Genomic DNA, 11,097 nt, shown 5'->3' on the forward strand with positions numbered 1-11,097 from the left:
GTAAGCGTTCCCAGCCTATTTAAAAAACCCCATAGTGTTTTAATGACAGATTTATAAATAAGAAAAGTGGTATTCAGACCATACTTTGATTGCAGGGTTACAACTCCAAGAAAGAGTTCATCGCTGCACAAGGCCCTTTGCCCAATACGGTGCAAGACTTCTGGCGCATGATCTGGGAGAAGAAAATTTATACTGTTGTTATGCTGACTAAATGTATTGAACAAGGCAGGGTGAGTTATCGTTAAAGTTCCGAAACACGCTACAAAATGTTGCCGTGCACCACAACCACCACCAATTTTGCAGCTCAACGATTCTAAAAAAATTAATTCAATGATTTAAAAAAAACCCTACCAGTTTAAGACCACAACCTGGGAAATTGGAAGCTAAGATTGATGCCTTAACAGATGTACCCCATGATCAGTAATAAAGTTGTTGAATCCAGATGCGGAGGATAAAGATGCCCCACACTGCCCTAGTTTTGTATTGCCCTAAGTTTTCTGTGTGGCTCTACAATAAACAGAACGATAACAGCTTCTTATTCTGGATTTGGAACTGCAACATTGTGAGTGACAGAAGAACGTTCCTCAGCTACTGCCGTGCTTAGGCTTCCACCCAGCAGACACGCTGCAAGACCTCTGGGGTTGCTTTGAAGCCCGAGATGCTTCCTGGCAGTGGTAGTGGGAAGCAGGCTACCTAGGCAATATGGTGCTGCAGTTGATAATAAGGGATAAGTGGAAGGATTCAGCACCCTCTTCCAGCACAGCTCTTATTTTGCTCCTGATTTGTTTGATGTTTGGTGTTTATAGCATTCTGTTGGAAGCTGCCCAGAGTGGCTGGGGAAATCCAGCCAGATGGGTGGGGTATTATTATTATTATTATTATTATTATTATTATTATTATTATTATTATTATTTAATAATTAATAATAATAATACCCGCCCAAAACCACTTTGCAACAGAAAAGACTTGTGAGCTAAGAGCTCTGTTTGATACTCTTATGCAAATCCCTACGAGAACCTTTTAGACGGGAAAAGGGCACTGGCCTGCAAATGCATTGACATCTAAATAATTACATAACTCAACATCTGTAGGCTCACCACCTCCACGCTTACAAGGTGCAGTGTTTGTTGTTGCCTCTGTGAAATCTATGAAATATTTCCAAAGCTTACTTTGGCATTTACCATTATTGGCACCCTCAGCAATTGCAACAGTGCTGGGCAACAAACTGGGCATGCATCACACCCCGAGGCATTGGTAGTAGAACCACTCCCACTCCTGCTTTATCAGAGGATAACCCCCACCTCTCACTGTTTGACCCCACCTGCCAACACAGATGAGCAGCAAAGAGGCACAGGTCAATTTCTTTAGTAATACAGTAATATGCTTCTTAAGAAGGAGAACAATGGGGGGCATCTTTACTGGTCCCAGGCACTCTATCCCACCCCATCCCCCATCTGGTCCTAAATCCAATGTCCCCACCCCTTACTTTTCTTATATTCTTTTTACTTTTGTGGACCTATCATATAATTTGACTTATAATTTATATTTCTAGACAAAATGTGAGGAATATTGGCCAAATAAACAATCCAAGAGCTATGGAGACATAACAGTAGCCATGACTTCAGAAATTCCTCTTCCAGAGTGGACAATAAGAGATTTCTCCATGGAAAAGGTGAGTTGTTTGCGCTCTCTCTCTCTCTCTCTCTCTCTCTCTCTGTGTGTGTGTGTCTGTGTTTTGCTTATACTCTGGACTGATGACGTATCACTTAGGCTGCAATCCTATGGGGTCCCAGCAGCCACAGGGCACATCACATTTCCTTGTCAGAGACACCAGAGAGAGAGGGTTCTGAGAAGGAGTTCTGCTGTCTTATCTGATCTCCTTGTCACTACAGAAACCTTTGGGCACTGATATGACTGGGGCATGGGTATGTCTGGTTTTAGACATTTCTGTTTGCCTTATTATTCTGGTAATTATTCTGATTTTGGAAAAACAACAACTAGATATGGGCAGCAGAGATTTTTCACAGGAGAAACAAGGGCTCTGGATTAGACATGTGACCTACCTTTCAATGTGATTTGTTGCCTGCTGTTAAACTTATTTATTTTAGGTTAATTTATACCTCTTTTCAGATTTGGAACAGGCAACAAAACGAGCTCACAATAAAAGCGTTTCTAACTCTGAATTTTAGAGATGGGCTGAATCCACTCCACTCAAGTGTGAAACTTTTCATAGAATTGTAGAGTAGGAATTTGAATGGGTTAAGCAAGAAGGCGTCTGCTGAGACCCTGAAATTAAACACTGGGTAATTGGGAAACATCATAATTGGGAAAATTGATAATTTTCAGATTGAAGAGGCTCCTAAATCTCCTCATTCATCACTAGGAGCAAAGTAGAGCCTCAGAGTCTCTATATTTGACCTTTCCCATGTGAATAAGTTCTCTGAAACCATGCTGTTCCCCCATAGTCATCCAGGGAGGTGTGTGTGGCAGGCGCAGTCTACCACAAGGACCAAATTGCCCTAGCAATATTTCACAGCCCTCAACCTCCAAATTTCCCTTCCCCCAAAAACCCACCCAATCCCAAAATGCATTGTGTGTGATCTACTCCATCACTAGTGAAAATAGTCAAGCTAGATATAATGGTACCTCGGGTTAAGAACTTAATTCATTCTGGGGGTCCGTTCTTAACCTGAAACTGTTCTTAACCTGAAGCACCACTTTAGCTAATGGGGCCTCCTGCTGCCGCCATGCTGCTGGAGCACGATTTCTGTTCTCATCCTGAAGCAAAGTTCTTAACCCGAGGTACTATTTCTGGGTTAGTGGAGTCTGTAACCTGAAGCGTCTGTAACCCGAGGTACCACTGTATAAAAATTTCACTTCCCTGATTTATCCAAGCTATTTGAAACCATCAAAAATACACTCGGCTTGCAGCAATTCCAGAAGGTGTACTGAACCCAGGTCTTAGGTCAAGCACTCAGAGGATAGAAATATGAGTTTGCTCAATGAAATGTATTTGGCACTTGGTCTGAGTCTCATACACTTTTAAACATTTGTTTCTTCCTCCCCTGACACTGTTCGCTCTGAGCAACTTGTCACTGTCTCTTCTTCCACAGCTGTCCTTGGGCCCCAACCCTTCCACTTAGCTTTAACCTGCCTGCTCCCCCCCCCCCATTCTACCAAGCCATTCTCATGGCTCACATTTTCCTGTGCCAGGCACTACAGAATTGCCAGGAAGTGGCTTACAGGCTTAATTTTTTTATTATTATAAAATACTTCGTGACACCATTCTTCTGAACCCTAACGACTACTCCTGTTCCTTTGTTTTCATTTCTAAGAGTGATTCATCTGAAAGTCACCCCGTGCGACAGTTCCACTTCACAGCCTGGCCAGATCACGGTGTCCCGGAAACAACCAACCTCCTCATTAACTTCAGGCACTTAGTACAGGAATACATGAAGCAGAACCCTCCAAGTTCTCCTACCTTAGTGCACTGCAGGTACAAATATTACTTTCTGGAAGGGGAGATGAGACTCCCAAGTCTAAGTGGTATCCTATATACAGTTATGTTTATGTGGAAGTGCGGGGGCTGGGGTGGGAATATTTCAGTGCCACTGCTTATGTAACTATAAAGGAATGAGAACTCACAGGACCTTAACACATGCAAAGTTGGGTATTCTTGTTTCTATTGCCATTCTAGTTTTCCATAAAGTCACTGATTTTCAGGTGGACAATGGTAAAGGTAAAGGACCCCTGGATGGTTAAGTCCAGTCAAAAGCGACTATGGGGTTGTGGCGCTCATCTCGCTTTCAGGCTGAGGGAGCCAGTGTTTGTCCACGGACAGCTTTCCGGGTCATGTGGCCAGCATGACTAAACCGCTTCTGGTACAACAGAACACTGTGACAGAAACTAGACCGCACAGAAACACTGTTTACTTTTCTACCACAGTGGTACCTATTTATCTACTTGCACTGGCGTGCTTTCAAATTGCTAGGTTGGCAGGAGCTGGGACTGAGAGCAATGGGGTGTTGCGGGGATTCGAACCACTGACCTTCTGATCGACAAGTCCAAGAGGCTCAGTGGTTTAGACCACAGCACCATCCGTGTCCCATAGGTGAACAATGATACAGCACCTGATTCTTCCAGGCCATTTCCTGGGCACAATCTTAGCACTAGCGAGATGAATTTACCTCACTCTTTGCATATTCAGAGTTACTTCATGTAGAGGCGTCCAACTAAATGGAGTGAGGGCAGGGACCAGATCATTATTTTGCTTTCTGCCCAGTTGTCAGAAAAGCAAGAGGCAAGGCCTCCTCAGTCTCTTTTTTAATAGATGTACACTGTAAACCTGTGGTCCTCCAGATGTTGCAGAACTACAGCTCTCCTTTCCCCTGGCTGTTGGCCTTGCTGGCTGGGTCTCATGGGAGTAGGAGCCCAACAACATCTGGAAAGACAGAGGTTTCCCCATCCCTGCCTTAGACAGACAGCTTTTGCAGTGGGCTCCATCTCTTGGGACCGTGGTGCCAATATGCCTAGGGCCACTTGACAGGTTATTTCTCTCTACCTGTGCATCACTTCTGTGGAGGAAAAGGCATCACCGAGAGTATTAAGAGCAGCAGAATAGATTGTGTGTGTCTTTTTTTTTTCTTTCTTTCACAGAAGGAAGATAATTATGCTGTCTTAAGTGATCCTTAAACCGAGATATAAGCAAGGATTTAGGGCTTAACTGAAGGCAAGCACGAAGCCATTAAATACATACGCACTTGTTTTTTCTTACAGTGCTGGTGTCGGAAGGACGGGGACATTCATTGCAATTGACCATTTGATCCATCAAATGGAGATGGAGAACACTGTTGATGTGTACGGTGTTGTATATGAGCTTCGAATGCATCGGTCTTTAATGGTGCAAACAGAGGTATGGGCAGGATGCTATTCTAAGCACATAAATCAGTGACCTACACATGGCATAGCAAGTAATATTGTCACCAGCTTTCAGCATTGTTCCAGTTGGTTTAATATTTCTTTTGATAACCTGGAGATGCAACTGCAGACACCAGACCTAAATTTCTGAACAATTAACTCTGCACCGTTATTTCAGTTTCTGTTCCTATTGCTCACCTTGAGGGCCACTGTTGTTGATTTCTTTTGAATGCTGGAAAAAAAGAAATCCCTTTCTTGCAGTCACTTCCTATATGGGCAGGAAGAGGCAGATGTTTTAAAACTGCGAGATTTCCCCCCTTTTCTTTCATATAATGAAATGGCAGTGGAGAAGCCCAAGATGTATGGATGCATTGCAGTTGTTGACTGCAGTAATGGGCATAATCTCTCTTAAAAATGATTCATCATATGAAATCTATGCTACATGTTCATTATTAATGTTATTGTTATTATCTCTCTCCTTTAGGACCAGTATGTCTTCCTAAACCAGTGTGTTTTGGACATTATCAAATCCCAGAAAGATAAGAAAACAGACCTTATCTATCAAAACACAAATGCCATGGCAATCTATGAGAACTTCACACCGTTGCCACATATTGGGAAGGCAAATGGCTACCATGCATAACTGCAAGGGAATGACAAGCCTCCTACTTCTGCCTTTTACATAAGTGAGGAAATATGCACTGTTTTTGTATGCATTTCTATGCAGAGACTTTTTCCACTTTTTAAAAAAGAATAACTGAAGATGTACACATTTTTAAAAATGCCAATGGGAACTGTAGTTTCTACAATAGTTTTAAAGGGAAAATACACTGTATTTTACAGATGGATTTGAAGAAGGTGAAGAAGCATCACATGATTGGTGTATTATCACTGAATAAATGACGGGATCCCTTTTTGAACTTCAGAAATAATAAATGACACAGATACTTAAAATCAGGTTTGAGGGTCACTGTTCCAGAGATGTTTGTATGTACATTGGCTTTTCGCCAACAGAAACCTACGTTATCAGTGACTACTCAAGTTCTTTTTGTTTTATTTAAAACGGGAACACAAAAAATTAGCAAATAGGATATTTTATTATGTACTTGTGCCTTTTTCTAGCTGTTTTGCTATAGACAAAATGATCAGAGTCCTATATTTTTGTATTGAAATTCTCGGTTGAAATATAACATTTAAATAATATCAATATCAATTCTCATTTGGAATAGTTTTGTTGATTCTTCCTTCATGGAGGTGGCAACCCTTTCTTTGTATTTTACTGCAGTCTGCAGAGACTTTTTCCTAGAGGTAATTCACTTGATTGTGTGAGGACTGGAGCAATGTGTGACACCTTGGCTGTATAAAACTGTGTTAAACTGTGGAATGGAGCCTTCTTATATGGTTTAGCTGAAACTTGTTTAGCTTTGTATTCATCCGTCGAGATTAGTACATCCCACTTCTAAAATCTGTTAATATCAGTTGTAAGTATATTCACGCACTTTCAGTGCTCTTCAGAACCCATTTGTGCCTTTGTCTGTGCCTGAAACTTCCTTTTCCTTCACCTCACTGTCCATAGCCCCATTTTCACTCACTGCCAATGAATCTGGTGAGCTGAAGATGTCATTGTCTGATGTCACGATTCTACTTCTGACATGCCTGTAAACATGTGACTCCCTAAACCAATCTAAACATGAGTGAGAAGAAAGGTGGCTGAGGTCAGTGAGGGCAAAGTGAAGGAAAATGGGGAAGAAATGAAGTGGCAACTGCCAGTGGAACAAAAGGACATCAAGCATGTAAAGAAATAAATAGCAAATCTTCAATATGAGTATTCCCCCCCCCAATTAGTTTTGTGGGATATGCTAATTTCAAAGCAAATATTGAACATAGGAGATGTTTTGCCTAGCTTTCAATCATGTAAATACAAAGCCTATCAATGTGTTGTGGAAGCAGGATTGTTAAAGTACACACTGGCTACATAAACACTTGACAGGTGAAGAGGCAGTTGTGTGTCAGGTCCACTAAATCCAGCATTACCACACAGGCCCTCAGGTTTCACAGCAGTTTCAGGAGAGTAGTGGTGCTGCCTTCAACATGTGTAGATAGGAGGGAGGCAGCTGCTTCTCCGTGTAGTTACAACCCATCTCACTGGGAACTCATTGAGTGCCCACTGTCTAGGTAGCAGTTAATCCAAATGTTGCGGTTATCACTTGATAGCTTATCTCCTCAGTTGGTCTTGAGAGATGGCCTTTAGTGGTGTCATTCACGGAAGAGGAGGGCTATGTCTCAATCTGAGCTTTAACTTGTTTTCTTTGTGTGTTGGTGTTGTAGTATGTGTCTCTGTCGGTGGGAAGGGGAGGGGGGAATGAAGGACCCACCCTATCCAGGTTGAAATTTTTATGTTCTCGTATGTAATAAGGATTTATTTAAAAGTGCAATATTTGATTTACTGAATGAACGCTTGCCTCTATTTCCATAGAGTTTTACTCAGGTTCAGTATCTCTTCTTAGTTGTTCTGTGGTTTAATGTTCTTAAATGTGTCGTTTGTGGAAGACTGAAGAACTCCTATGGCAGAGTGATCCCAGGAAGGTCCATTGACTTTGCTCTGTTTCTCTAAAAAGTAAATGTTCTAAAGATCTACTGATTCTTTCAGCTGCAGAATATGTTTTAGCCAGTTAAAACTGAGGTATATATTTTTAATGTTGTTGTATCAAAGATATATAATTGCTCTACCTTTTGGTTTATTTGTTTGTTTGTATTATGCTGCTGTAGTTGTAACGGATACGATTAATGAAAATTGAAGGGTTCTCCATTAAATTAATTGTGTTGGTACACTGATGGTGAAATTATGAAGGTATTCTTAATGAAGGACTTGTGGCGTGGGAAGTGGGAGGGGTTGTGGTTCATTATTCTTTTAGTCAATGCGCTGGCAGCATTAGGAACTCTCTTGAGTGTGTTATAGAGCTATCTGTAAAGTATTGGAGCGTTGTGGGCTCCACTCCTCAACTTTCTTTGGTGCAAAAACCCTTTGAATTGCATTGAGCTTGTGCAGATCAGGCGATATGCTTGAGGGAATTAGGGTGCTGAAGGGTATACGGTAAGCCACACTCCATGGCTCTGGAGTATTTAAAATTCTGCCAGTGGGGCAAAATCTTTTGGAAACCAATAGCTCAAAAATGGGGAAATGGTTGCTAATACAGTTCTTCTCCTACCAAAGTCTATGATTGGTGGCTTTTTATATCTATGCCTTAGGTAGAATGACATTTGGATGTTGGTGGTTGGACCAAATATATACATATTTTAAATGGTTGAAAGAGGGGCCCCACTAAAATATAGATTAATCTGTTTCATACGTGCCACATTCCAATGCAGGGGTCTTCTACATAGTAGAAATGAAATCCTGCTTGATTTTGGGGGAGAGCCAATAAACCCTTGTTGTTGTCGTCTCTGTAGATCATTATCCAGGAAGAGGTTTTGCACAGGATTTGTCTAATGTAATAAGCAACGATCCTAATCATGCCATAATTGATGCTAGCAGTCTTTGTGCATCTTGACATAAATACAGTTAGCATGCAAATAATTGCACTTGTGAACTCTCCTTACAAAATGGGGTCTCAGACCAAAACTGACCTATTGGGGTTTTTTTCTTTTCTCTTTTTACAAAGTGCCTGTCTAACATAGATGACTGCTGTGTCTGAAAAGTTACCAGAATGTATTTCGTTGTTTCCTGTTAAAATAAATGGCATACTTTCAAGGCAATGCAAATATTCTTAAGAATGATGAGGGGAATCTGGACTTTTCCTTTCCTGTGGACAGAATGGGCTGAGATCCAGTGCAGACTCCCACTGAAGGAAGTGAGGAGTGTTTTTCTACAAATATCTTTCCCTGTACTTTTCATTGACATCTTCCACACCGATCTGAAATGTCTCCCAATCCTGCAGTGTAGTGGGAGATGGGGACACAGAGGAGCTATAGAAGGACGAGAACAATAAAAGGTCATCTTTCCCCTTTCTTCAGCAGAATATCCTACAGGTGAAGTTCTGTTAATCAGGTAGGATCCAGCCCTACATGCCTAAAATTTGTGCTGGTTGAAAACATTAGATCAATTAAAAGTTGCAGGATCACAGGCCCCAGGGTTCAGAGGTAATTAAATTTCGCATAGGCTCCACTCATTATGGAGGTGTAGGACTTGGGCAAAGAAAATAGGGGGAAGCATAGGAGCTGCATGCTCTTTGCCTTGATCAAAGGTGGTGTTACCCTCCAGATATCACTGAATTACAGCTCCCATCAGCCCCTGCCAGGGATCATAAGCTGCAGTTCAGCAATGTCTGGAAGGCAGCAGGTTTCCTCACCCCTGGCTTAGATTCTTTCCCTTACTTCCTTTCAGTTAATCCCTTGCAGCTCATTCACCCTACCTCATGAAGATGTTGATGGATGCTACTAAAATAATGTAGCTCCTGATAGGTATCTTCGTCAGGGGACAACTCTGCCCAGTGATAAGTTTATAGCAGGCATAGGCAAACTCGGCCCTCCAGATGTTTTGGGACTACAACTCCCATCATCCCTGACCACTGGTCCTGTTAGGGATGATGGAAGTTGTAGTCCCAAAACATCTGGAGGGCCCAGTTCGCCTAAGACTGCTTCATAGGGTTTGGCCAGAGTCAGTCTGGCCTTCATTACTAGCTGCAATCAATGGGGCTGTCAGGGCAGGACTTTAGAGCTCAGGACTCAGCAGAACGAGCAGGGAGGCCCCCAAAAGTAGCAGCGTTGGATTGCCGCATTTTCAGCATATTACTATCTAAAGAGGACTATTAAGTCCAAAGCCTAAAATTGCCTAACTATAACTGAGTGCGCATCATTTTCATAAGCCATCTGTGTGTGTGAGAGAGGGGGGGTGCTGTTTTAGTTCATGCTGTAAAAACTTATCCCTAAACATTTGCACTTGATTACCTGCCTGTAACGGGAACATAACACAATGGTCTGTGGATGTGCTATGCTAGCCCATCCTAAGCATTTGCTTTGCTGACAGGCCTGATCTTCCTCTTAGTCAGAGTGTAGAAGCTCATCTGGGGCAGCAGCAAAGGGCAGCTAACTTGTCAATTATTTGGCTTATTATTTTTACCACTGTTGGGTTGTTATTTTTTTGCAGGTGGGGGTTCAGACACCAAAATGCCTTGGTCTGTCTCCTTTGCTGACTGCAGAGACAGTCCAGCAGGGTACATATCAAAACTGGCTTGAATCGGATAGTTTCTCACTGGTCTGCTTGTTATATAATTTCCTTTTGATCTATGCTTTGAAGTTATAAAAACACCTCAGAGTGCAAAATTATGTTGCTTGGAGTGTTCAAATCATCCGTTTTTAGCCTTAAAACTTGGGAGTAATAACCTATGGGTCAGGATTCAAAGGAAGGAGAGAACAGTTCATGCAGGCAAGAAGCTTGCTTGTTTGCTGTTTTCACCACTGTCAAAAAGAGAGAAGTTGTCATTAAGTTTAAAAAGCAACTAGTCTCTTGGACAGTGGAACCTGCTGTGATGCCCACATCAAGCAAAACCCCCATGCATCCCTCCTTCTTTGGATGCTTGCCAGTCTCCTTGTTTTTTATTCTATTTTTAATTTCCAGGCAAGGCATGATTTTGAAAAGAGAGTATTCTTTGTGCATCGGCTGTTGCTGTTATAATTGTGTGTTCAAATGATGTACAATGTTCAGTGTTTCATTCATTGTACAGATGTTTGCTGCATACTGTCCTTAATTTTAATTGTCTGATTGTCTTTTCAATGACATAAAAATAACTAAATAAAACATTGACACAATATGTTTCAGTGTACATTCTTCCTCTGTGGTCCGTGGTAATTTAATCAACTCCCCTTCCATTTATCTCATTCTAGGGCAGTTTCAAAGACTTAAATGATGAAAATTTAATCCTTTACACACGACTTTCTAAACTCTAGCTTGCCGTGTCTTTGCTTCAATCTTTCTACAAAAAGCGGAAGGCGGACTTCCTGTTTAGACCTTCCCGCTTTCGGTGCCTAATTAAGAAATTTCATAGTCCAATTTTCCGTTCTACTCACGGGCAGTTGTTTAAAATCCAATTGTTCACAGGAAAAAGTCAGCGCTCTCCGGCAACAGCAATGCGGCTTCACTCCGTGAAAGAAGCAGTCGATTCAAAGCACCGCGCCACTCAC

The 11,097-nt window shown here is 41.8% G+C and overlaps 1 protein-coding gene across 1 annotated transcript in view; it reads left to right on the forward strand.

Annotated features, from left to right (window-relative positions):
* The window catches only part of PTPRJ (protein tyrosine phosphatase receptor type J), an 80,043-nt gene extending 69,318 nt beyond the window's left edge, over positions 1–10,725 (forward strand). Inside the window, exons 20-24 of the mRNA XM_083496109.1 lie at positions 96–230; positions 1,553–1,672; positions 3,336–3,496; positions 4,777–4,912; positions 5,402–10,725. Of these exons, the coding sequence (XP_083352235.1) occupies positions 96–230; positions 1,553–1,672; positions 3,336–3,496; positions 4,777–4,912; positions 5,402–5,560 (711 nt within the window). The 3' untranslated portion in view covers positions 5,561–10,725. The remainder of the gene's footprint in view (positions 1–95; positions 231–1,552; positions 1,673–3,335; positions 3,497–4,776; positions 4,913–5,401) is intronic.
* The last annotated feature ends 372 nt before the right edge of the window (positions 10,726–11,097 follow it).

This window comes from Podarcis liolepis, assembly GCF_965112155.1.
Source record: "Podarcis liolepis genome assembly, chromosome: 1".
NCBI lineage: Eukaryota > Metazoa > Chordata > Lepidosauria > Squamata > Lacertidae > Podarcis > Podarcis liolepis.